This window comes from Cucumis sativus, chromosome 3, assembly GCF_000004075.3.
Source record: "Cucumis sativus cultivar 9930 chromosome 3, Cucumber_9930_V3, whole genome shotgun sequence".
Lineage (NCBI taxonomy): Eukaryota > Viridiplantae > Streptophyta > Magnoliopsida > Cucurbitales > Cucurbitaceae > Cucumis > Cucumis sativus.
The window spans coordinates 3,735,346-3,763,102 of NC_026657.2; the positions used below are offsets into that span (position 1 = coordinate 3,735,346).

General features: G+C 28.7%; 3 protein-coding genes across 4 annotated transcripts; 2 read left to right on the forward strand and 1 right to left on the reverse strand.

The window, feature by feature from the left end:
- Nucleotides 1–11,928: 11,928 nt before the first annotated feature.
- Nucleotides 11,929–14,641, forward strand: LOC101221172 (probable serine/threonine-protein kinase WNK11). Its single transcript, XM_004149532.3, has 3 exons — nucleotides 11,929–12,082; nucleotides 12,704–13,207; nucleotides 13,935–14,641. The coding sequence occupies exons 1-3, from the start codon at nucleotides 12,080–12,082 to the stop codon at nucleotides 14,328–14,330; spliced, it is 903 nt and encodes a 300-aa protein (XP_004149580.1). The 5' UTR covers nucleotides 11,929–12,079; the 3' UTR covers nucleotides 14,331–14,641.
- A 4,312-nt stretch (nucleotides 14,642–18,953) lies between these two features.
- On the forward strand, nucleotides 18,954–22,140 carry LOC101220541 (heterogeneous nuclear ribonucleoprotein 1). The gene is made up of 3 exons (XM_004149529.3): nucleotides 18,954–19,927; nucleotides 20,150–21,356; nucleotides 21,610–22,140. Exons 1-3 carry the CDS (start codon nucleotides 19,706–19,708, stop codon nucleotides 21,621–21,623), a joined length of 1,443 nt encoding a protein of 480 aa, XP_004149577.1. The 5' UTR covers nucleotides 18,954–19,705; the 3' UTR covers nucleotides 21,624–22,140.
- A 2,416-nt stretch (nucleotides 22,141–24,556) lies between these two features.
- On the reverse strand, nucleotides 24,557–26,787 carry LOC101220782. 2 transcript variants are annotated; one of them, XM_004149531.3, is made up of 2 exons: nucleotides 26,251–26,787; nucleotides 24,557–25,986 (listed from the first exon to the last, which is right to left on the reverse strand). In XM_004149531.3, the coding sequence occupies exon 2, from the start codon at nucleotides 25,967–25,969 to the stop codon at nucleotides 24,782–24,784; it is 1,188 nt and encodes a 395-aa protein (XP_004149579.1). In that variant the 5' UTR covers nucleotides 25,970–25,986; nucleotides 26,251–26,787; the 3' UTR covers nucleotides 24,557–24,781. The 2 variants fall into 2 exon arrangements, with proteins under 2 accessions (XP_004149579.1, XP_004149578.1); XM_004149530.3 differs by having other exon boundaries at nucleotides 26,346–26,786.
- Between the last annotated feature and the right edge of the window lie 970 nt (nucleotides 26,788–27,757).

Below are 27,757 nucleotides of genomic sequence, written 5' to 3' on the forward strand. Positions count from 1 at the left end.
TAGTAATTGCTAGGATAACACTTTTATTAAAAATGTGCCTCAACTATGTTTTTGAATCTCCAAACATTTTGAGAATTTTCCCTCTTTAGTTATTTAATTGTGTAATCCTCATGTTACACCTTCTGAGTTACGTATAAGTTAGAACCTTATACATTAAGTATATAATTTCTAGTTAAAGTATAATCAATTTGCTAGTAGGTTGAGTTCGTATATATCAATTTTGTTGGACACAAGCAACCTTTAAGTTCTAACTTACATTAGCTTTGCTTTTAGATGATGTTTGATGTTTAAATCTCCATTCCATATTATATTAATTGAAAGATTTAAAAAAACATATATTCAAAATGGTTTGTTTGCTTGTGTTGATAAGGACAAGTCTCTCACTCATAAAGTAATTGAGATATAATGATTGCCTATTATTATTATTTTGAAAAAATCAATGTCTATAATTAAAGGTAGGGTTGCTACAAATTTAAATCTAAAAAAGTGTATATAATGTAAAACCAAACAAAAGTATATGGTTAAATTATAAAAATTGCTCATAAACTTTCTACTAAATTTTTCTTTAAACTTTCAAAACAATTAAAAAAAATACTCTAATCAATTAGATTTAGAGTTTAAAAAATACCAAAAATCAATTAAAAATTTCATAAATATGCTTAAAACCTTAAATTAATAATAATAATAATAATAAAATATTCTATAAAATGCCTTTTAAAACATAGTAAAACAATAGCAAGTCAAATAATAAAATTGTATTGAATTCTTAACCAACGTTAAACATTTGAAATATAAATACTTTTAAAATTTTAAAAATAGAGTTAAAAAATATCATCGTTATTATAGATAATATTTTAAAAGGTCACGATCTTTTAAAACTTTTGTGACAAGTTTACCGTCAATTTTGTAACCACCTAATTTTGTCGGGTGATGATTAAAATAAATTTAATTGTTAGATTAATTTTTGTGCTAATTTTTAATTATATGATCAACAATCTTTTGCTTAAATAAAATGTTATTTAACTATTTTAAAGTTTTATGGCTACTTTAGTGAAAATAACTAAACCAATTGGTTAGAGTAATTAAGGTAGGTGGAAAAATATGAAATGTGACAACTTTTTAAAATTGGTTTTGGTTATCAAAAGTTTCATTTCATTTAGACGGGTAGGCCAAAGTTGACATTATTTCAAATTTAAAAAATTAGCAATTTAAGGAATTTTTATTCATTATTTTTTGCTATAAATAATCTCTTGTTCTTCATTCATGGTGGAGGATACTGTTCACACGAGATTTTTCAGATAAATGTATTTCGTGGAATTGAACTTTGTATATTGATTGTATAGTGAATACAATTTTTAGTATTTACTCATTTGATGTTTTCTCCGAATGCAAGTTAAAAACTTAGAGTTTATTGGTATTTGATCTTAAGAATGTAGTAGTTGCAAGTCAATTCGAGCTTCGATCTTTTTGAAATCAGATGTTGATCTCAAGGTTGATACGGACCTGCATGTCTTGAGTGCTTGAAAATTTTGAATATTCAATTCTTCAAATCTTCAATACTACAGAGTTTCAATTCTTCTTTCAACCAAAGATTCAAAAAATGAATGAGAATAACTATATTTAAAGAGAATTTTCATGGGCTTTTAGTTGAGCTTGGACCTATTTTCTTGTTGAGCTTGGGCTTGGGCCCACATTTTGCCAGTTGGATTTAGGCTTGAGTCCATTATATTTTCTTGGTCCAATTTTCATATATAAGGTTTGAATTGGGTTAGGTATGATAAAATGACTTTGCTAAAATTTAATTTGCCAATATAAAGAAAAAACCACACACATAAATTATAGAGATTTTTACAAAATTCTCATCCCATCTTCTCTAGTCTCCATATAACACTTCTTCTCTTACCAATCTATTCTTAAGAAAAATATAAAAAAAATCTACAACATCCATTTTGTTTTCTTTTCTAACAAACTCCTAAATTTTCATATTTTTCCAAAAAGCTTTCTACCATACCAAAAATCATATGACAGTTTTCTTTTAAATGGACATTGTGTACTTGGATTTTGAATCTATAACACATCGTATATCCATGTCACATTACACTTTGAATGATAATTTGTTCATCTTGCATCATCGAAAAATTTAGTATAGGCCCAAGGGGCTCGAGTCCCCCCTCAACATTATTGTCTTTGTGTAATATGTAAAAGAAAACTAATTAATGTTTAATATTTATAGGTAATTTAGTGGAAAACGGATGTGTAGTTTTTATTTTTTTCTCTTATAACTCGAAGGTCATGCTAATAAATTTTCTGAATCCGCTACTACCTTGCATATTGAAAAATTATGATATGAAAATTTATGTAAATGATGAGGTTATAAAAGAAAATCAACCCCACTGAAGCCAAATTTTTTGGGTTGGATTAACCCTGCATATTGAAGTGTCCATAATTTTCTTTCAATCCGACTTTTTCTATGATTTTATTTAAAAATTGATTACTTTTCCGGTAAAAAAGTTGGTAGCTACGTATTTACCAAATGAGTCATTCACAATTAATTTTAAATAGTAAAATAAATAAATAAATTATTTTTAATAGTGTGGCATTAATAATTGAAATTTTGAATAAATTTACAAATTTACTACTTACTCTTATCTATTTACAAAATTAAATAATAATACAAAAAAAGATATAAACCAAATGAGTGACAAAAGATATAGTCTCTCATTTAACTATCCCATCCAAAACCATCAATCTTTCACATCTCCCCCTCTTCCTAAACTTTTTCATTATTCTTCTTACTAACTTTACATTTCATCTAACAATTATTATCATCACCTATATACTCATAAGTTGAAGACTCTACCCTACAAAAATTATATCTCTACCAAAAACATTTACTTATAGTTGATGTTTGAAGGGTTATTGGGTTGGAGGATTTTGGAGTGGAAATGGGCTTCGGAATTTGAAGCCCATATTTTATTTGGTTGAAGAATTTGCTTCCAAAATATATACATTGGATGAGATGTCACATACAAAAAGTTAAAACCAAAAATAGAATAAATATTCATAAGCTTTTTTTTTTTTTTTTGACCTACTTTGTCTATCAAGGTTGAATGATGAATTTTTCAACCCACGTTTTTGGTTGATGCAATCCCTTTGTTCAAATATTTATTTTTAACGTTTAAAATTAAAAAATTTGAAATCTCTTAAAAGACTTATTTGAGATGATATTTTTTTTAATTTTCTTCCTTTTTCTTTACTCATTAAAAAAGCTGAAAAAAATTTATTAAAACACAATTATATTGTTGCAAATTTAAAAGAAAAAAAAGGAGTTTGATGAATTTAAATTCCAATTTATTTGGGATTTGGAGAGATTGCCCTGTAGGGTCTCTCCCATTTTCAACTTCTTTATTTATAGAGTTTTTCTTAAGGTTTGTGGAGCACTAATTTTTAGATCAATTAATTGACTTTGATTTGATTGGGGTGGCTTTTGAGTCATCTCATGTTCAACCTATTTTTGGGTTCAATTAAATTATACTACCAAATTATTTTATTCACTTTTTACGTGACATTATCAAAATTTACCAACTTTGATTTCAATCTCAATTTTGGACATTCCTAGGGAAAAAAATCAATTTTGGATGTGTATAAATTTTTTAATTTGTTCATTGTTTATAATTTTTGTCATTACAATTTGTGCACGAATTTGATTGAAAATTGGTAGAAGGGATTACTTTTGACCTTTGTTTATGAATTTTGATCAAAACTATTTCAATCTCTCTAAAAATTGAACGAGAGCAATTTTTGTTAGAGATTTGATTTGAGCAAAATTTTCGATGTTTATCTTCTTTAAAAAAAATGTAGGGATCAGACTAATTTCAAATTAGAGATTGAGTCGTCGGTTTGTAAATGGATTAAGGTGATAGAGGTAAAGATTTTGTAGGAAAAGAATATATTTAATTTTGTTTTAATAATTTGAAATAATAAAAATTAAATTTAAATAACAAACACAAAACTATTTAACATTCACTTAAGGTAATTAATTAGTTATATATTGGTTGAAGTTGACTTTGATTAGCTTTATAATTGGATAGAAATTGTTGAAAGAGTAATCACACACTTGCAATAAACAACAATATCATTTATTATTGTATAAGACCTCATCATGACAATATGAATGAAACCCCAAACACATTCATCACACCATTGATCTTAAGAAATTTTGATAAATTTTCAACCCAAATGTTGGCCAATACCAACAACAACGAAAAAAAAATTAAAAAAGAGATGGCTTAGAAAATAAAGAAAAAGAATCCGACCCTTAATCGAGTATAAGAGAATTATAGAGTAAAGAATAAGTGGAGCGTTCTTAGATGTGAATTTTCTAATCTCTAGCAAACTAAGAACCAAATATCATATTATCTTTATATATATATATATATTGCTTTTTTCTACGAGGCCAAATTTTACCAACTCTTTTAATTTTCAAACATTTTTTTCCGACTATCTTATTCTATAGACATTTTTCATTTTCAATCTATCTATATGAAACCATAATCCATATTGTATGCAAGGTAACATTCTCGAATATTTTGGATGGAGAAGAACACATGAGATGCAAAAGAAAAAAAAAAAAGAAGAGAGACCTACAAAATAGCATGCGGCTTGTCACATAAACACTTAAATACCTTTATTAGAGTTACGTTATGATGTATTTATTTGGAGCTTGATCTACGAGTTTCAAAACTAATGCTTTGTGGTCAAATTGGACTAACTCTCAAGCCACCTAAGCAACAGTTGTTGTGTGATCTTAACGTCAATACCACAAGTGCACGATGTCAAATTTCAATAGAGTGTAAATTAAGTTACTTGAGAATCATCCTCAGAATTATTGCGTTTATTCTAATTACTTAGCAACTTATTTTATCTGAATAACCTAATTAAAAAAAGTTTAGAAGTTTGATGGGTAAAAATGTGTATTATTTCTCAAGCTTATTTATACTTGTTTTGAGATGTTTTATTGTTGCTTTCACAAGCTTAATTGTATATGATATGTACATCTAGAGATTAGATACAATACCTAATCAAATTGATAGTGTAGTGTATACTAAGGCAGCCTATTTTAAGTTATAATTGTGAGCATTTTATAGCTATCAAACTTGCTCCATATTATTTTCCTTTCATGAGACCAAACTTCTTCTTGCCAACCTATCTCAATTTATCATTAATGTATTAGTAATCTCCTAAATGTGTTAGATGATCAAATTTCTTCCTTAGAAATTTATTTTTTAAAAACTTTTTAATTACATGAACTTACACTTTATTTGGTATATATCAATATTTCTTTTAGTTATTGATCTTTTAAATTAAGCATATATACACATCATCACTTTCATCATTATTCTATAATTTATCTTTTCGTTTTATTATGATCATATTTTCATTCTATATTTTTTTATAATTTTTTTTATTAAATGTTCTACCTTTCAAATTAGGGAATTTTACTGAGAGGTTTAGGTTTAATGTTTCGTGGATGAATGAAATATTTTAGGGGCATTTTTTAAAATAGCAAAATAAAATAAAATATTTACAAGTTGTAGCAAAATTGTGGATTCTATCACGGTAACATATTAATAACTATCAGAATTTGCTATAGGTTGTAAATATTTGGTAAAATCTACTATTTTTAAAAATTCCTCAATAATTTATTATCTTTAAATTTTTTTTCTAGATATTTAATTACTTTTTTGTTGGTTTTATTTTTGTTATTTATTTATTTTAGTGGATATTCATTTGACGTAGGATATTTCAAATTAAACAGTGGTATATTTTGATATGTTTTTTAAGAGAGTTTGACTTAATGGTATTGACATGATCTTTATTATAGACGTAAAAGATATTCAATCCTTCTCTCTTTTATTTTTTATTTTTACTTAAGAAAAGAGTTCACATGTGAATATACGTAGAAGAATTTATGAACCTCTAAAATTTTATTGAAATCATATGTCTTGATCAATTGAACTATATCCTAAAATGTCATTTGCAAATAGGAAGATGAAGAAAATTTTGTGTTAGGTTAAAGATATTTGTTGCTTTAAATTTGTGTTGATGTATATACATGACTTTATTGGGTGGTGATTAATTGTTATGCATGAATGAGTTATCACATGGTTCAACATGTGTAGTCCATTAATTAACCTAGTATGCTTGCAAGTTGAACAAAGCTATATATATAGTGTGCGTTGTGATAAAATAATTCACATGCATTCTTATGTATAGTATACATTGAACTGTGTTAAAAGCATATCCTAAAATCACGAGAGAAAATTAGACTTTGTGAGTTAAAAGTTAAACTAAATATCTTTACATATGACTATGTATATTAATTAATATGTTGAACTTTGTTTTAGAAGTTCTCTATACGATTAAACAAGTTTTACTTCTATGTCAAATGCATATACTGTAAACACCCATATAATAGAAAATTAATACTCTTTTAACTAACTTCTGCTTTACATTTTATTTACTCGAACTTATTAAAGAAAAGTTCGAACATCCTTTTATCGATGTGGAAATTGTTAACACTTTGATTAAAAAATACATTTATCGTTAGTATATAGACAGATATCGTTATACCTAACTCATTTCATAAATAGTTCGTAATGTTTAAAAAACGTGCATTTAATTTTCTTAACCTTGAAGTTATTTAGTGTTGACTAGAAAGAGCAAATTTGGAAAACAACTCATATACATACATTGTTTTTTATATATAGTACATATACTTTCATTTTTGTTTGTCTGATTTTTCCAATTATTTCACCAATTTTCTCAGCAATCGAATATAACCTAAAACTTTAAGTTAAAAGCATAAAGTTCCACGAAAAAATATTTGATAAAAATGGTAATGAGAGAAATTATAGAATGTGAGGGTTTTGATTCAGGGTTTATTCGGTTTTTAGAGTTTTGCATTTCTTTTTTGTGTATTTATATTAAAATTTAAATGATTATTAGCCTCAAATTAAATCATGTGATATAATTAAGACTTGTTGCTACGTGTTCGAGACGAACTAGAGCAACCGATGTTCTTAAAAATGGGTTAATTTTAAAATAATAATAATAATAATAAAGTTGTCACTAACTTTTTGTATGGTGTGATTGAACACCGAAATAAAGTAAATAATTTTTAAATAATATCATCAAAAATAGTTTGCAAAAAGTTGAGTTGAATTTGAGAGTCATTGTACGATAAAGTGTTAACACCTGTTCAGAAAAGATGGCAAAAAACTTATATATATCTTGAATTGACATCATTATTGAAATGAAAAAATAATTAAAGTGATTTTTTTTTAAAAAAAAAACACGTGATTCCCTCTCTTCAAGCTCTAAGAAATTAGATGTCCAAATTTTATATATTATATCGTAGGATTTTGTTTAACAAAACAAGAATGTTATTACAAAATATTATGAAATCATAAATTAAATTTTGAACGTTTCAGAAACAAAAAAAAAAAATAACATCTTTAAACAAAAACTTCTTACATGATTTTCGTGAAAGATTTTAAAACTTAAAAGAAATTTTCTGATTTTAAAACATAATGAAATTTTTAATTAGAAAGATTTATAAATTTTAATTAGAAATCAAAATAGACTTAATAGAAAAATTAGATAAATAAAAGAAAAATTGAAGAAAAAGAAAAGTATTTATATCTTATAGAAAAAAAAAATTGAAGAAAAAGAAAAGTATTTATATCTTATAGAAAAAAAAAATTGAGATTGGATTAAAGTTTAAAATTCTTCCAATTTTTAAACTTTCCCTAAATAAAAACAAGGATAAAAAACATCATAACAAATTAAACAAACATAAAATAACATATCAAGATTTTAATAAAAATATATTGGATATCAAAACTTTAGAAATTGACTCATTACCTCAACAAATCTATGAAATCAGACTCTCAATTTTTTTAGATTTTAAAGATTAAAAAAATTTGAAAGTCTTCAAATGATATATTAATTATTATTAGGGAAAATGTTAAGAAATAGAACATTTGACAAAAGTATTTACCCTTCGAACAAAAATGAAGTGCAATTAATTTTATCAAAATTTTCTATATTTTTTTTATAAAAACCTCTTTTTAATAATTAATCTAAAGAACATTAAAATATTTTTAAAAAAACTTAACGAAGAAATATCAAATTGAACCTCGAGTAGCATTTGATGCAACATATTATATAAACAACCAATATCATTCAAAGAAGCATAATGGACTAATGAACCTAACAAAAATACGCACATTAACAATAATAATTTAAAATGTTAACAAATTTAAACAACTATTATAAATACTAAATATGTTATTTATGAGTATTTTGGTTAGAGTAACACGTATTTGTTTTTTTTTTTTTATATATAAAAAGCGGGTTATTTTCTAAATAAAAAATTAATTAAATTAAAATAAAATTGAAATGATTTTAAATAAGGCAGACATAGATTTAAAATTGAAGGGCATAAAAAGGTTACTTTTGTAAGAAATCAATTACCATGAAAGAAAATGCTAAAAATAAAAGCTACCTAACATGAAAGTAATTTGGCCTAACACAATATGTTTAATAAAATGGTTTGATATGACTTAGACTATAATGTCAAACCAAAGAAAGATGTTTTAATTAAATTAACATTGAGAACAATTTCGTCACATCAAAACTATATAGTTTTATACAATTGGAAAAGGGACTTCCTTTTATTATTAATTAGGTTATAACGTTGTAGACATTAAGGAATACATTCATTCAAAATTAGAGGGTAGGCCAACACCCAAACAAGATTTGGCCAATTCATAAATTGAGTACATAAGGTCTACAACTAAAACACATTTTGGTTCACTCATATATAGGAAAAATCATGAACAAAAAGAGAAGTACATGAACCATATTATAGATGCACTATAGTTACACTATCAATATATATGTGTCTAAATTCTTGTTTCATTGTTATAAATAGGAAATAGAGACGTGAATAATACCATTTACTACTGAACTACACCAACATTTGAGTTACATCACACGTTGTTTGAACGTAAAAGTGTAAAGAAACTCAATTGATTTAGATTATCACAAGATCATAAATATAAAATCAAACTATTTTTAAATCAACCAACTATATCGTTTCATTTCCAAGAAAATAGATAGCAATTAATAATTTTAACCTATCATAACAAAAATATAGCACACCAATAGTAATGGGTAGCATTTCCTTGTTAACATAAAATTTAGAAAATTATATTTAAGTTTTTACAAATTTGGTCAATGATAATTTTTAATTAATTCCTGCATTTTACCTTTATTTAAAGAAGTATGGTATGGTCGATTATTAGTACCATTAATAGACTATAAAGGTCTGAAATATTAATATACTTCAATACGAGTTTACGATTAAACTAAACACTCAATAATAAAAAAATTTATATGATTGAATTAATGGATCAATGATAAAATAAATTATAGTTTTTAAACATATATAATTCTATTAACAATATAACTCTTTCAATAATAGAATTTTCTTTATTAACCATCTAATAATAATAAAAATCAAATTGTGATAGATCTATCGGGTGATTGACTTTTCAGGTTTATTTGTTTTACAAATATTTTTATGAAATTTCATACGGACATCATCCAAAAATATTAAAACCCTAGCCTGATATAATTTTTTCATACCTACAAACTTGTGAAATTTTTATATTTAGGGAACGAATAAAGCATAATTAATCAATAAATTAATATCACTTAATCACTACTATAATTTTAATAATAATTAAATATAAATATATTATTTAGATTTAAAAAAATTTCAACTAATACAAATATTTTATTTTATCTCATCTATTTAGCATAAGTAAAAGTTCGAACAATACATTAATTTCTATTTATTATTAAAAATAATTTAAATAATATATATATATATATATATATTTACTGATATTTCAATTGATTAAATAATTAAATTTAGTTATGATCATATTTCTTCCCTTTCATTGAATAATTATTTAGTTTTGATTTCAATATATAAATTGGTAAATCAAACACTTCACATTAATTATTTATTGGATAAAATTAAAATACAAATAATTTAAGGCGTGATGAATATAAATTTTGAATTATGTTTTATGTTTTTAGATTTACTGAGTTCAGCACATACTTTTGACAGACAATCTCGATTATGTTTTCAAAAATTATTATTGTATTCCATCTCCAAAATAGTGCAAATTTTGAAAACAATAATTTTATATTTACATTGTATTCAAAATTTGAATTTTACATTTTTGAGAAACAAAATTATATTAAATACATATAAAAACATTTAGAAATACACCCGTACATGTTATAATTTAAAACAAATTATATAATAATATAAAATCATAGTTATATGAGCTTTTAATTTAGGTTAAAATACAAATTTGGTCCCTATTGTTTTAAAAGATAAAATTTAGTATGTTTAGTTCTTTTGGTTTGATAAAACCTTAGAAAATAATCTCGCTCAAACTATTTATAAAGTTTGTCAAACCATAGGGAATATATACGATATTTTATCAAACTATACACTAAACTCTAACTTTTCCCAAACAATAGAGATTAAAATTGCATTTTTAAACAAAAAAAATTACATTCATAAATAAATTAATAATAGCCTATTGACAACTAAATATTAGTGAATAAGTAAGACTAGTTTTATAATTACTTTGGGTGATTTTACAGTACTAACTCAATATTGTATATGGTGGATTAAAATATTAAAATATTTCTGGAGTTTAAAATACACGTGAAAAACTTTATTTTAAAATAAAAAACATGAAAATATATTCCAATTTGGAAGATGTTGATATTTTTACATCTCCACGAGTTGAATATTGAGAGGAAGAGCAAAGGAATATACTAATCCTTTTCTTGAGGGGTAAGAAATTAGAAAATTCAAAATTGGCTAATGGAGGAAGCGCATTCTAGCACACCACATCACCAACTCCATTTCTCCACACAATGTTTCTAATAATATTAATATTAATCCATATGCTTCTATACTCATTCATTGACTTTGTATATATATTTTCTTGGAACCCAAATAACATTATTTGCCAGATCATCCACTTTGCTTTTTCTTCTTTTTTCTATTATTACAAAACAAAAATTATTCTTTTATTGAATTTTACATCAATAAATTTCAAACAATATAAAATTTTATTATATTTTATAAATATTTTGGTTTATTTTTATATTTTAAAAAAATATTAAAATTATTATTTCCACAAACAATGAATAAATAATGCTATCATTTCCACTAAGGAAAAGCAAAAAGCTATCGTTTTGTTGGCAGTTTGTTTCGTAGGCCCCACCTCCCAATGAACATATACTTAAATTTAAATCTAAAAATTCATTATTATATAATATCACATAATTTAGTCCTAAATTTATTAGTTGTATTTTATTTTAAAATACATTCCCTAATCCATCCATCTTCTAAGCTTAAAGTATTGCTTCATTATTAATCTACATTTTTATTCTTTTCAATATCTACTAATATATATATATATACCACCTCCTAAGTTTAATGCAATTCAAGAAAGAAACGAAATACCATTTCCATCCACTTTTTTTTCTTTTTTCTTTTTAGTAAATCTTAAATCATATTTTTTTACTTATTTTTTAAATAGATAATTAATTTGAAATAATCCATAACCAAAATAATTAATTACTCTTTCCCTTGGAAAAAAAAGATTAATTTAGCATAAAGTCAGTTACATAAATCATACATTAAAAAAATATTATTTTAATTTAAAAACTAAAAAATTGAATGAAAATAATATTTATTAAAAGAGAAAAATAGAAATAGAATCGTAAAAGGAAAAGAAAAGAGATTTATTTCTATATAAACCCACACCCACAAAACGTCTCATTAACACCACCAACCCTACTTTTATTCAACGAATATAAATAAATTGGAGCACTGCCAATTGCCAAAGCGCTCCAGCTCTCTCTTCAACCTTTTTTTTTTGTTCCCCCTTCAATTTCTTCATCCTCTTCCAAGTTTATGGTAATCAACTGCTTTCTTTTTCTTTTTATTCCAATATCATATTCTTCTGTTTCTTTAATTCTTCTATTTTACCCTCATAATCTCTGAGTTTTTATTGTTTACCTTAATTGTTTCGTGTCTTCCACACCAAATTTTGCTTTCTGGGTTTGAATTATGATCTGGGTTCTTTTTAGTTTCATCTTTTAAGCAATCTTTAGTCCAATTCAGAAACCAAATGAATATAGGATTAGTTCATTTTACTTGTTAATTACTCTTTTCTTGTCCACCAAGATTATTGTTAGTATTCTTTCATGATATTATAGATACAAAATTTCCCCAATTGCAAAAACCACCCTTTCAAGTATCGTGCTAGGAGTTGCAAATTGCAAATTACACCCTCAAACTAACTTATAGTAGAAACTGGACCAATTTTAACCACGTAGAGTTTGAGGATATAATTGCTATCTCCGAGTTTTTTTTTTTTTTTTGGTAATCTTCCCCAGAAATTTGATTGTTTACGTGGAATAATGTAACTTCTCTTATTCTATACTTAAATTAAATTTGAATTTAAGTTGATAGTACAACTATTATGTCAGTTGAGGTTGAGATATGTTCGTTTATGAGATGTTTTTGTTTGTTTAGATGCCTAGTGTAATGACAGAGTCATCAGATAAAGAGACAGAGGCATTTGTAGAGGTGGATCCAACGTGCCGATATGGGCGCTATCCCGAGCTTCTGGGAACAGGGGCGGTAAAGAAAGTGTACAGAGCATTTGATCAAGAAGAAGGAATAGAGGTAGCTTGGAACCAAGTGAAATTAAGGAGTTTTTCAAATGATCCATCCATGATAGATAGGTTGTATTCAGAGGTGAGACTGTTAAGAAGCTTAAAGAACAATAACATAATAGCCTTGTATGATGTTTGGCTTGACAAACTTCATGGAACCTTAAATTTCATTACTGAGGTTTGTACAAGTGGGAACCTTAGAGAGTACCGGAAGAAACATAGACAAGTCTCTTTGAAAGCTTTGAAGAAATGGTCCAAACAAATTCTCAAGGGTTTGCATTATTTGCATTCTAATGACCCTTGTGTAATTCATAGAGATCTCAATTGTAGCAACCTCTTTGTCAATGGCAATGTTGGTCAGGTAATTATACTCTCTAAGTCTTGCTTACACTCCTTTTAGAACTATGTTATTGTTATTATAAGTTTATATACACCAAATATTAGACGGTATTTGAAGTGCATGTTTAAGATGTTTGATTTTAGGAATCTAACTGAAATTGTCCATTAAAAAAAATACAAGGAGACATGATAGGGACAGGGAAGGACATGTTTATTAAAATATATATTCTACGAAAATCAAAATCAATGAGTTTATTCCTTTAGAGGATGTGTTTGGAGTGGTGAGTTGAATTTTAAAATCTTGATTAGTTAATATGTTGAAGTTAGGAAGCAAAGTTGTTTAGTTGAAGTTTGGAAGCCTATGTTTGGGGGTAGAGTTGTTTAGTAATTTAGAAAACATTAGAGGCGGAAAGAGATTAAAATTTAGAGTTTCTCGATAAATATAAAAAAGATAAAGAGAAGAATATCAAATTTTTTGATAAATGTGCAAACCTCAATAGTGAACGCAGTTTGAAGTTTGGTGAGTTGAGTTATTTAATATCAACTTATGAAGTCGGTGAGTCAAACACTTACATATATTTTTAAAATATTAGTTTGTGTGTATTTAGTACGAGAATTGGGCCTAAGGAACCAAACTGAGTTCAATAATATAACATTTGTAATGTCATCGAGTCCATGTATGGTGATGGTTTATGGATAAATAATAAGTTGGAGAGAGTTTCTTATAATTTGGCTTCTGGACATGGCAGGTAAAGATTGGTGACTTGGGTTTGGCAGCAACAGTAAGAAAGAATCACTCAGCTCATTCAGTGCTTGGAACACCAGAATTCATGGCACCTGAGTTATATGAAGAGCATTACACCGAGCTTGTGGATATATATTCATTTGGAATGTGTTTGCTTGAATTAGTGACTCTGGAAATTCCCTATAGTGAATGTGACAATGTTGCCAAAATCTACAAGAAAGTCTCCTCAGGCATCAAGCCTCAAGCCCTTGGCAAGGTCAAGGACCCTGAAGTCAAGGCTTTCATTGAGAATTGCCTTGCCGAATCCAAAGTCCGGCCTTCAGCCGCCGACCTCCTCCGCCACCCCTTTTTCAGAGAAATTGATGATGACGAAAACGAAGACGACAATAACGATCATTAGTGAATTGTGTTTAAATAAGAATTTAGTTAGATGTGGTTTATGTAATGTGTGATGAATGAAATTAGTAGTCAAGGTAGCTAGAATAGAATTTGGTTGTGTGCTTTTGTTGTTCATCTTCATTAAAGTTGTTTTCAATTGTTATTATTATGTGCTATCTTTTAATTATTTTTTTTAGAGAGATAGCATGTGGGTCTGAAGTGCTTTTCCCATAAATTTAGGTTTTATTTTATTTTATTTTATTTTATTCATGTTTAATTCTTGTACATAAACACATCGTTTTAATACCCACTTAAGTCTTTAGTTTAATTTTATGAGTGTCGTTCCATCTCTCTCTCTCTTCACAAGTTCAACTTTCTTTCGCTTTTCTAATGCTTATCAAAATGTTCATCAAAAGTGTATTTTGCACAAATAAAATTTAGCCAAAATGTATGAATAAAAAATGAAGTTGACAATTTAGGAAAAAATCAATTTTGACCCCCCATTCATTAAGGGTGAGAGAAAGGTTGGCTTAATCTGTCTGAGCTTATCATATAAAATTTATAATTACTGATCCAAACTATCTATATACAACTAAAGCAGTATAATTAAGTTAAAGTACATTGCAATAAGTTTTGCCACAAAGAAGCTCATATTTTGATAACTAGCTTCGACATGCAGCTCTGATCAACATTTCAATGTGTTTGTGCTAAGACACACTAAAAATAAAATGTTTACCTTGGAGTTCGACCTAATACACATCAATGTGGATGATAATAATTCCAACATTCATACACAAGTCTCTTTACACATTAGTTAGCAAGCCAATTATGTACTTGTTGACAAATTGAAGCTTGAACAAAATTAGAGAAGCTTGAAGATTGTAATTGTTGAATAAGAAATTTTGGAACCGATCACAAATTCTCATACGAAGATACAACTAATTAGAAATTGGCATGTGTCCCAAATTAAAATTGAATACGTATGTCCGTTGGATGAAGTTAATTATTTTGATCAAATTAAATATTATTTGTTGGGCTAAAGTTCAATTGAGCTAAAAAAATAAGCTCTAAGTTTGTCCAAATGCTAAATAGACCAAAATCCACGTGATTGAGCCCCTGAGTATGGCTCATGGATCAACCTGACTTAAGCCTATAAAGCCCACTAGAGAGAGGAGTTCTCTTCAATTATGGAGATTGAAAATTTTTAACTCCAAATCTAAAGAGAATTCTCACAAGATTTAGAAGACTCTCCAACTTCTGAAGTCGACCGCCCTTAAAGATTGAAACTTCTTCCAAGACTCTAACTTCAAGAACATCACATAGTGTAAGCATCCAATCAAGAGAGAATTAGATGATCAAATACTAGAGATCGAACCACATCATACAAATCAACATAAATACAACATCTCAACACAAGTTCAACTCCACGAATGAAATATCTCGAGAAATCTCGTGTGAACATTAATAAATACGAGCAAAAATGAAGATGATAAAATGTGGAATGATGAAGATAATTTTCTTATAATTATTTTATTAAAGAACTCATCACTCACTCTTGTTGGAAGATTTGATTGCACAATAAAAGTTTCTATTATCGTCATATCTCATGTTAGGCATAGCAGAATTAGTGAGAGAGATTATGAGAAAAGAATTCTAATCTATGGTACTTAGAAAAAAAGTTAAAAAGCTAAAGATGATAATAAGTTTGCCATGGAAAAACACCTTTTATATTGTGTAGCAATACAATAATAGTAATAATAAAAAGAGAGGCACAATTTGAAGAATTTAATATTCAAATTCAAAGGTGTATGAAAGTGAAACAAATGAACAACAAAGGAAGCAAAGTCAGATGCTCATACCATTAAAAGGAAAGGTGAAAGTCAAATGTTGGAAAAGTAAAAGTTTTAGAATAAAGGATTTTCCATATACAACACATGTCTCATATAATTTCAATCACATAATAAACCCATTTAGTTTTCAAGTTTTTAAAAATATGTTTACAAGATTTTATGATTATTTGTTTGATTTTTAAAAATAATTATATGATATTATTGTAATTTAAAATGTCTTTCAAAATAAATTTAGGGATTAAAAAGATACATTCAAATATATATTTTTTCTTAAATAATAATAAGAAGAAGAGGAAGGAATGGCCCTATGAATTTTGTAGAGGCAATGTTAAGCAATTGGCATAAAGTTGAGGATAAGCAATATTTAGAAAAGTGGATACATAAAATATACATTGTATTTGGCCCTACTATTTGATTCCATTTTTATAGTTTATCCCAATAACATTAGGAACAAATTAATTTACACCTTAAATTATATTATATTTAAAACATTATTGTATTAAAATTAAAAAGCTAAAGTTTATACAATTAATTTGATTTCAAAAGAAATAGAAAATATTGAAGCACAGCTAAGCAATACGAAAATTGGAATGTGGACACCATACATGGACACAAATAAAGCCCCTCTCTTTCTCTTTCTCTCTCTCCCTAATAATATGTAAATCAATTTTATGGTTCTAAATGATAGTATCAACTCTATGGTTCTAAGTGGTAATTGTTGGAAGTATCTTAATTTTATTTGATGTTCGAGTTGTTACTAAGTGTTATTTTATATTTAATTATCTTACTAACACCCAATAACAATTCAAAGGTAAAATAAAATTATGATAATTAAGATATGTATTCATATTTCTAAGTTAAAGTACTTATATACACTTATATGTGAAGGGTGGGTGAAGGAATAATAGTTAACTTTTATGAGGTAGGTATTAAATTGATTGTTTTGGTCAACTTTTTCTTCAAATGTTCATAACTTCAAGTTTAAGTTTTCGTGAAGTTACATGTGATGTAATTTCTTCGTAAGCTTGAGACTAATACACGATGGGTAGGTGATGAGGGGACACTTTGAGTTTTGATTCTATGGATTATGAAGTAACTTTTTTGTTTAATTTAAGTGGCTATTTGAATTGACTTTCTAAATGTTTATCAACGCCCTTTAATTTGTGCTTATAAACACTTAGAAAGTCAATCCAGACGGAATGTCATTAGAGATAGTTAATTCAGGTTTTATTTAAAGATTTTTTTTTTTTTTGTAATAAAGTAAAAAGTTATTTAGCTTTACTTTTTAATTGTAAAGCTTTAATGGTACTAACAACTTCTATTTATGAATAAAAGAAGTTTAGTTTTGATCCAAACTTACAACATAACATAGAATGATATGCATCTTGAAAATGCCAATTTTTTTAAAGAAAATTAATGTAACATTTTTTTTTACATCACATTTTAATTTGATTTTAATTATGATGTTTTATAAATAAAAAAAAATGGAAATTATGACCCTTCAATAGATAAAGTGACCCAGAACTTAGTGGGTTGGGCTTTATCTAACAAAAAAACCAATGGCTGGGCTTTTAGCCCATTGGGCCTTATTGTAGTATTGAAATTAATTAATCTTTTATATATAAATAAAAAAGTTGAAAATAAAATAAAATAAAAAAAGAAGGTCCACTCTACTAATTTATTTATTGGTATCTCATCTAGTGGAGTTGTTTCCCTAAAACAAACACATCAAACCCAAATATAAAAATTGATTGGGTAAAGTGATCAAATTAAATTACTTTTAGATGTGTTTTAAATACATTTTCCAGTATTTATTTCTAAAAACATGTAATTAAAAAGAAAAGAAAAACGAAACAGTTAGGCAACCACTAAAAATAGTTTTTAAGATCTATTTTAAACCGTTCTAGTCAAAATAGTTTAAAATAAAATGAGTTTTATTTTTAAGTTCATTCAATCGCGTTCTTAATCAAATTTGAAAAAAGGAAAAGTTTTGAGAATTACATTTTTCTTTTTTAGTATTTCAATATGACTAATTTTTTATTTATTTATTATGAATTAAGAAAATAGTGGTGTAACAATAATATTTAAATGTTTAAATTTATTTAAAAGTGTTTTTAGATTTACCTAAGTTTAATGCATGTGCGTTCGGTGGATAAAACATAGAAGGTTTAAAATTTAAATATTTAATTATATTAAAAATAACGACTATAGAATGAACAAACTTTAATATTTTGTGTTAAATTAAAATATTAATAATTATACAAAATTTTAACATAAATTGATAAAAAAGTTTATATTTTTTTGTAAGTATTACTTGAATTGAAATGTTGGTTTATAATGAGCGATGATAAAACGTAACGACTAAATGAGTTAAAGTTCCGTATTTGTTGGCATGATCATTCATTTTGAGACGTTTGATATTTGACTTTGAGAGTTATATGCTCAAATAAGGAAAAAAATCAACGAAATGGATTCTTAATTTTTTTTTTTTTAAAAAAGAAGAAAATTACAAAATAGTTGAGAGATGGGAATTTAAAATTTAGAAAAAAAGAAATTGAAATAATAATAATAATAAAAAAAAGAAAGAGCTCCAACGTGGAGATTCTGAAATATTAATAGAAATATTGATTAGAACAAATATATATGGTTTTGGTTGTCATGAAAATATAAAATGAATTTGGAAGGGAAAAAAAAAAAAGAAAAAAGAAAAAAAAAAAAAAGAGAAAAAAGAAAAAAAAAAAAAGAGAAAAAAATCATCATCCTCTGTCATGTCTCTTGCCTCCTCCAAATATTCTTACACCAGTGGATTTGTCAGTCTCTCTCCCCTTTCTCTTTCTCTTTCTCTCTCTCACCTTCAACGTTTCATCTAAGAAATTCCATTTCTTTTGATTTATTTAAGGGAAGTGGTAATACCAAAGAAAAGATAGAAAATAAAGAAAAGAAAATAAAGAATAGAGAGAGAGAAGAAGAAGGGGATGGGCACATCCTCTGTTTTTCTTACTACCTATTATTCCTCTTCCTCCTCCTCCTCCTCCACCTCCTCCTCCTTCTCCTTTTCTTAGATCTTACTTCTCAATCGCTCATTCCCCTTTTCATCTATCCTCAAATCCCATCTCCGATTCACTCTTTCTCTTTTTCTGGGCTTCTTCTTTTTATTTCTTTTTTCCCTCTTGTTTTCCTCTTTCCATGCTTCTCTAGGACCTTCTTTCCTCATTTCGTTCATTTCAAAGCATCGGATGTTTCAAGATTCAATCTGGGTCTTCTTTATTTTTGTTGTTTGAAGCGATTCCCACTTGGGTTTTGTCTCAATTTTCTGTTAAGAATCCACCCCTTTTTGTTGCTTGCTTAGCTGAATGAATCCCACATTTTCCTTTAAACTATATTGGATTGTTTTTGTGTTTCAGATTTTTTTATAAAAAAATTTTGGGATCGGGTTATATGGTCTGAAATTGAATGATTTTGTTTTTGAATTGGGCATTTAAATCGAAATTCATTGGATGATTGATTGATTGTTTGGTAATAGAAAACAATCCAAAACAAAAAAAAGATGGAATCAGATCTTGGTAAGCTCTTCATTGGTGGAATTTCGTGGGATACTGATGAAGAGCGTCTTAGGGAATATTTTGGCCACTATGGCGAAGTGGTCGAGGCTGTGATCATGAGGGATCGCACCACTGGTCGTGCTCGTGGCTTTGGTTTTGTTGTCTTTGCAGATCCTGGGGTAGCCGAGCGAGTCATTTTGGACAAACACGTTATCGATGGTCGAACTGTGAGAATTTCTTCCCTTTTCTTTTCTCTGATCATACATTTCAACATCTGATTTCTGTTCTTCGTAACTTTCCCAGATTGAGTCTGATTCTGCATATATTTCGATATGAATGATGTGTTCTGTGGATGGAATTTGTATGATTTGAGTACTGGAATTCTCTTCTGGATTATGCCAAATTGGAGTTGTTTTTCCTTGTTAAATGTAGTCGCTTTCAATTCTCAGGTTGAAGCTAAAAAGGCTGTTCCAAAGGATGATCAAAACATGTTGAATAGAAGTAGTGGTAGCATTCATGGTTCTCCTAGCTCGGGACGAACGAAAAAGATTTTCGTTGGAGGGTTAGCTTCGACGGTCACCGAGGCTGACTTTCAGAAGTATTTTGATCAGTTTGGAACAATCACTGATGTTGTTGTTATGTATGATCACAGCACCCAAAGGCCAAGGGGTTTTGGCTTCATTACTTATGACTCGGAGGAATGCGTCGACCGTGTGCTACATAAAACTTTCCATGAACTCAATGGAAAGATGGTTGAGGTTAAGAGAGCAATCCCGAAAGAGCTAACCCCAGGGCCCAACCGGAGCCCTCTTGTAGGATATAACTATGGTATGAGTAGGCCTAGTGGTTTTCTTAACAGCTATACACAAGGCTATAATATGAGTCCTTTGGGAGGTTATGGAGTCCGGCCAGATGGTAGGTTGAGTCCAATAATTAGCAGTCGAACCGGGGTTCCTCATTTTGGTACTGCTAATTATGGGGTGGGTGTGAATTTGGAGCAAGGAATGAGGCAAGGCTATGGCAGGACTTTGAACATTATGAATAGTCAAGCGCAAGAACAAATGTTGAATTCCTATTATAATGGCAATTCAAATAGGTACATTGCCCCAATTGGCTATAGTGGGGGCAATGGAAGAGGCGATTCTCCCTTAAGCTCGAGTACGTGGAATGTCTGGGGAAATGGAAGTATGAGCAATGCCATGAGCTCTTCTGGCCCCGGCGCTTTCTCTGGCTCTGGAACGGGGAACTTCAGAGTGGCATATGGAAATAATGATGATAATTGGAGTTCACCTGCTGTTGCTAATCATGTTGGGGCAAATGTTCCTGGCTATACTTTTGGAAACAATAATGGCTATGCAATTGGAGACAATAATGGCTTTGGGTTTAGAGGAGGCTATGGAAGAAATGGAGTAGTATCAAATGTGGCAGCACGAAAAGCATTTGTTGAAATGAACAATGGTTATGAGAGGTCATATAGAGACTTATATCGTGATGAAGCGGTGCACGATGATTCGACTTGGCAGTCTACCGCTCCTGAACTGGATGGTTCCGTGTCTTTTGGTTATGGTCTCGGCAATCTTGCTTCTGATGATCCAGCCAAAAGTTCTGAGAGTTTTCTTGCAAGTTATGATGTTTCAAGCAGACAATCAACTAGAGGTAAACACACTTTACTTTGTTTTATTTATAGTCTTCATTAAAAACACTCAATAACTTGCATACCATTTAGTTTTAGAATCTAAATACTCACATTCTCGGTAACACTAGTATGATAAGATTGAATTACAATGCTATAGGCTCTGTTACTTCTGAACTCGTGGTTGTTTAAGGACTATTTAACAAGAAATGCTGCCCTGAAAACTCTGAATATACATGAAATTTTGAACCATATGTACTTTGCTATTGCTAACAGGAATTGCTGCTTAGGAAGATTGTTTGTTGTTTGGATTTTCCAACATGATTGGAGTAGTTTGAATATAATGCAATGAATCAAACATACGAAGAAGAAGAAGAAGAAGAAGGGATTCAGATTCGTGATTTTTATACCGCTCGTTGAAGTTGATGAGCTAAAAAAGAAAAATGGAACACTGATCTCATAACTTTTGACTTGGTTCCTCGTTCAAAAGGTGATACATATCATATATATATAGATTTTGAAAGAAGAAAGGTGACAACCGAAACCGAGCATTGTAATTTTTTTTTGTCTTTTGCATTTGCGCTTTCTTTTCTTTTTTGTTTTTCCGTTAACAAGACATAGGCTTGTTTCTTGAGAATTTGATTGAGATGTAAAACCAGATTGGCAGCAGATAGAGATACTCCAGAAGAAGAGTGATATTTTCAATTATTTTTATCATGCATCCCATATCCAAAGTGAGGCATGGAAGTAGTATTAATATCATTTAAATGAGAAAAAACAACCGATGATTTATTTTTTTTCTTCTAATACTATATATCCTTTCATTTCTTTATTCTTCTTCATCTTCTGCTGGTGCTGCTGCTAGATTTGTTTATAAATTGAGATGAACAGTTAGAAAGTGGAGGCAAAGGGGTTTTGGGATTTGTGTTGTTTTGTTTTGTTTTGAGGAGGGAATTGAAATATGAGATGTTTGATCTAATTTGTATGGCCATTTGATTCTCATCCTTGTAGATTAGGATATGCTTTGCTTTTGGCTTTTGCATCTCTTAACTTTGGAGTCTTCTCTACCTCTAAAGCATCTCTAAGAATTTAATGCTTTGTGGTCCTTTCTCTCTCTCTCTTTCTCTATCCTCTGTTACAAAGAAGAAGAGAAAAAAAAAAAGATAACCAAAGATGCAAAATCTCTTACCCATTCCTTCACTCATCAAAAACATACAACACCAACTTATGGATAAAATCTTACCTTCTTCTTTCTTTCTTTCTTTTTTGGCCATTTTTGGAACCAAACCAGAGTCCTTCCCCCACATGTTTTTATTATTTCTTTTCCCCTTTATTCTATTTAGTAAGGCTAAGTTTGTTTTAGTTTTTGGTTTTGTTGGGTAGGGTGCTTTTAAAATCAAGCTAAACTTTTGAAATTTTAAAAATTAGCTTTTGAAAATTTGTTTTTGTTGTTAGAATTAGGCTACGATTTTGAATTTTGTACTATGCATGTCATTGTAAGAATACCACAAAAATTGGTTTAATTTTTTTATCCTCAAATTCTAAAGAAAAGTCTTGTGTTTGGTTATTGTTTTCCAATTTTGAGTTTAGATTCTTAACTTCTCTTCCAAATTTTGTTCATTTCAATTATTATGTGTTGGTTCTAAGTTTTGAGTAAGAAATTATTTTAGTCATTGACTGTCATTTTTTTTGGCTTATTTATAGAAAGTCTAAGTGGAAGTTGTTTTGTATTTATATATGCTAATTATTGGTAGAACTAAAATATGTTTTTAATTTAATATTTATAAACACAAACAAAATATAAGGAAGTAAATTTGAGTTTAGAATTTGTTCGAAGGTGTAATGAAAAGAGTTTAGGGTTTAATTCCCCAAATTCTTTCTTCCCTTCCCCAACACTTCATAGTTTATTCACTAATTCATTCATTAACTAAGGACTATGCTTTCTTTAATAATGTGTTACACTTTATAACTAATTAACATCCCTTATTCTTCTCTTACTCTCATCACAATCTATTACTTTCTACCATCTTATTATTAATGATATAATTCTTTCTTATAATTTCACTTTTTTAGTCCTTCATTTTTCGTAAAACTTACCATTTCTCTATTTTCTTTTCATTTTGTTTTTAGTTGCTATAATTTGAGTTCTTCCATTTAACTTTATTCTTAAACTTTGAATTTAGAGCTTTTGTATGTCTATTTATTAACTAATTTTAAACAACTTTTATTATTAATTTAGTTGCAATCATTTAAATTTCAATTCGTAATTATTTTTAAGTAATTGATAAACATTTCCGTGAAGGAATCGAAGTTGGAAAGTTTAAAATTTTAAATTCAAACCAAAACGAATAGTTATGTTTTGTGAAGGAAAAGTAGGGTGAGTGTAACATTTGAAAAGTTAGGGCCAAATAGAAATTAGAATAATATATATATAGGGATCGAAATTTTATTTTCTAAATTAAAATTTTCGTCATATTTTCAATTGATACTTGGAGATTCTACTTCACATGCATGAGGTACTAATAAAAATTTTCAATCCATCGTAACAAAATGAAACATTAGAAAAAAATGTTAAGCATAATATTATAAATAGAATATAATGGTTAAAATCTAAATTCTTTTTGCTATAATTTGTATTTTTAGAAAACGAAGAAAATGCACTACTTGACTCCGTTTTTAGTACATATAAAAAGAAAAATTAAAAACAAAACTATCACATGATAGTTTTTCAATAGACAATTGTTTGAACTGCATAGAAAACACTCGAGTAAACGTCCGAGTATTTCTAATACTCGAGAGGGAAAGGAAATTTAGTTCCTTTTACCTAATTAAGAGTTGAAAAGAAAAAGAGGAAGAGAAGAACATGTAGATCAATTATTTGAAAGAAAAAAGTAGAAAGAGATTAATCAGATGGTCCAAAGAGTATCATCTTCACATTAGAAATTCAAATATTACATTTTGTATCATATGATGATATGAAATGAACAAAGAGAGCTTTGTTTGCTTTTATGTTTCTTTGGTGGCCCCAACACCAACTTTGCCAAACTTTTTTCACCCCTAATGCCCCCATGTGCTTCTGCTCACACTCATTCCCAATTATATTATCATTAATTACATCATTACTTTCACCCTAATTAACTCTACTCATCATTCCTAACCTTTTCATTTCATTACATTTGGTTAATTTGCAAATTCTATCTCGAAACTCTCAAGCATTCATCTGTACACCAAATACTAACATTTGATACGAACACAACTAAGCAACTAAGCAACTAAGCAACTAAGTAACCAAGTGGGAAAGCTTGTTTGATAAAAGAAAACAAAAACATTTCAAAATGCATACAATGGGAATGAAAAACAAAAGAAACCATACTACAAAACCATAACCCTTTCAACTCATATTAGTCTTCTCATCCTAAGATCTAGTGTCCATGAACTCGTTGGGTGATCAGAAGAACGCCCTGCTCCCGTAAAACACACGCGGACCGCTGTTCTTGGGTGATTGTAAATTCGGGTCAGAGCTCGAAGTAGCTGGACTTGGAGAGCCACCATTGGTGTCAATATCCAATGGAAGCTTCATCTTTGCCAATGACTCGGTGAATTGTTGCATACTTTTCATGTACATCTCCACAATGTCTTGCTGTACTACCTTCTCCTCTGCCTCAATGCTCACAGAAACTAATGGCTTTCTAATTGTATCGCTACAACAATCATTAGCCTCACCATTTTTTTCTTCTTTCTCACTTGTGCCATTTCGTGCTGAAACTTCTTGAGTTTTACATTTCGAATCTACGGGAGCTTCCGATGGCGACTGCGGTGAAGAAACGGCACCCTTTTGCACTTCACTACGTGGAGAATCTTTCTTTGTATCTTCACTCGACTTATCTTTCGATATTGAAAAGCTTTCGACAGAAGAAATGACATGATGGTTCTCACCCTCAGAAACGGGCAAGCTCTCAGAAGATTCAGAATCCAGATTCGAGCATGGGATACCGAAATACTCCGACACCATTATCTGATCTTCATTTGCAATCTTCGGATCGGGGAATTCGATCATATCCAAATCACTTGGATGTGAGGACTTGGTTAAATCCGAATCCTCCACCCCTACAGTTGTTTCGATGGCGGGGATCACCATGACCTGCGGAGAAGCTCCATTATACGAAAGCGATAGCTGTACAAACCCGGCAGGAGAATGGAACAAATCAGTCGACGAAAGACTGAATTCTTTCTCCAACTTGTTATCAACAGCAACGACTTCCGTTAAAGGGATCAAAGCAAAACCAAGCAACTGATCTTCAAGATAATTCTTGACCCTGCTCAACATCCATATCTCACATTTAAGTGTTGTATCTATAGACCGAACGTCGAGACGAACCATGTCATTGAACACCGGATTCCTCCCACCACCATTGATGGTTTTAGTGGAAACAGAGTTCGTAGGATCTGTTGTAAATGAAAGCCTTGCATACACATCTTGCTTATGGTAAATACATATATTGTGAATATCTCTAGCTTGATGAACAAACACCTCAAGAACACCAACAACTTCATTTCTTTCCTTCTCATTTCCCACAACAACACATTCTTTCTTCTCTTCCTCTAAAACACCCAATTTCTCAACTGGGGTAGCCATTATTATAATTCAAAAACCTGCATCAAATTTCCAACAAACAACACAAAAAAACACTTCATATGAGATATATACCTCTTCATCAAAGTTCAACACACAAAAAAAAAAAAAAAAAAAGGCACAAATCGCAGAGGAACAAACAGAAAAATAACAACACCCAGAAGCAAAAAAACGAGTAAAACCCTCAAAAGTGAAGATAGATAGAGAAAATAGAGAAAACCCAGAAGCTAAAAGTGGAAAAGAAGCAAAACCCTAAAAACAAAACTGAAGAAGAATATACCAACCAAATAGAATTGTGAGTAGAATCCCAAGAGAAGGAAGAAACTTCGGTAAAAATAAAAGCAGAAGAAAAGAAGGGTTGTGTTTGTTTATATCTTGCCTTAAAGCACCAAAGTCAAGAATGATAATCCGGAAAATCTGGTGAGAACTCACAAAACTCGAAATCGGCTAGCTATATAGTGGAAATAATAATATAAATTGGAGGTATTTAAGATCCAGAGGAACTGGGGGATTTAAAAAAAACAAAGTTACACGCGTGGGGCTCAGATTTGACTAATGAGACCAAAAGAAAAGAAAATCCTTCCTTTATTTATTTATTCATTCCCCATCAACAATTGAAGAAGAAGAAGATGAAGAAGAAGAGAAGGGCAGTCTTTGATTGAAAGTGGTGAGTGAGTTGTGAACTGCAGAGTGTTTTTTATTACTGTTTTTTTGCTAAGTGCTCTACACAGCTTTTGAATCATCAACATCGCTGCCTATGTTTAATTATTGATCAAGAAAGGTGCAGCAACTTTCATTCTTTCTTTTTGCTGCTGTTTTGAACCAATACTTTCTACCCATTTTTTTCATATAGGTAGTTGTCTCAAATTATATAATCATCTAAAATCGAGTTTGTTTATTTATTTAATCTTTACCAATGGTTTAAAAAATCAATTGAAATATATATATATATATATAGATGATATGATATTTTAGGTTAGGCCAACAAATTAGGTCACAAAACAAAAATGATTGTTTAATTAGAAGTTAAGCAAGGTTTCTGAAATGTTGTATTTGGAATAATACCAAAAAAATCTTTAAGAAGATTGAATGATTCATAGTTGTTAAAAATATTTATGAGATACTTTATAGGATATCCATAACTTTGAGTGATGGACCGACCATATGGAGCATTTTGTGTGTAACAAATAAAATAGTGAAGAGAGTAAAAAGAATATGATAGGGCGAATTTGATGGCTTTTTGGGTTTCATTTCATGGCCTAAAACACACTTTCTTTTCTCACATTTTCAATTATTAATGCTCCCAACCCCTTTTTGTCAGAACCATAACCTTTTATCAATACCACTTTTTCCTTCAAATTCTAACATTTTTCCTCAATCCAAAATATATCATAATTTATATATCAACAAACTCTTTAAACTCCATTTTCTCCTAAGTAGATCTTTAAACTTTAATTTTTTTTCAATTACATATAGAGTATTGAGATTAAAATTCTTTACCTTCAAATAATACATATGTTAATTATCGTTGAACTAAGCTCACTTTCGCTTAAAAAATATCTCATACATTCTTGAACTTTCGATTTCCCTTCATTACGTCGACCTCACACTTTCAATTTTTTGTCTATAATAAATCAATTAGTTTTTAATTAATTTGTAGATAATAGATTAATTCACAAATAATGTATTAAAAGTTTATTGTCCAATCATATATACAATTTAAGTTTAATGGATTCATTTGGTTTCAAAAATGTCTCAAATGTCTATTAAATTTTATTAATATTAGAAAAT

Bases quoted from the DNA above. Each gene is read 5' to 3' on its own strand.
- LOC101221172 (XM_004149532.3), top strand. The intron at 13,208-13,934 runs GTAATTATACTC...TGGACATGGCAG, and splicing joins TCAATGGCAATGTTGGTCAG to GTAAAGATTGGTGACTTGGG.
- LOC101220782 (XM_004149531.3), bottom strand. From the start codon at position 25,969: ATGGCTACCCCAGTTGAGAAATTGGGTGTTTTAGAGGAAGAGAAGAAA.
- LOC101220541 (XM_004149529.3), top strand. From the start codon at position 19,706: ATGGAATCAGATCTTGGTAAGCTCTTCATTGGTGGAATTTCGTGGGAT. The intron at 19,928-20,149 runs GTGAGAATTTCT...TTCAATTCTCAG, and splicing joins ACGTTATCGATGGTCGAACT to GTTGAAGCTAAAAAGGCTGT.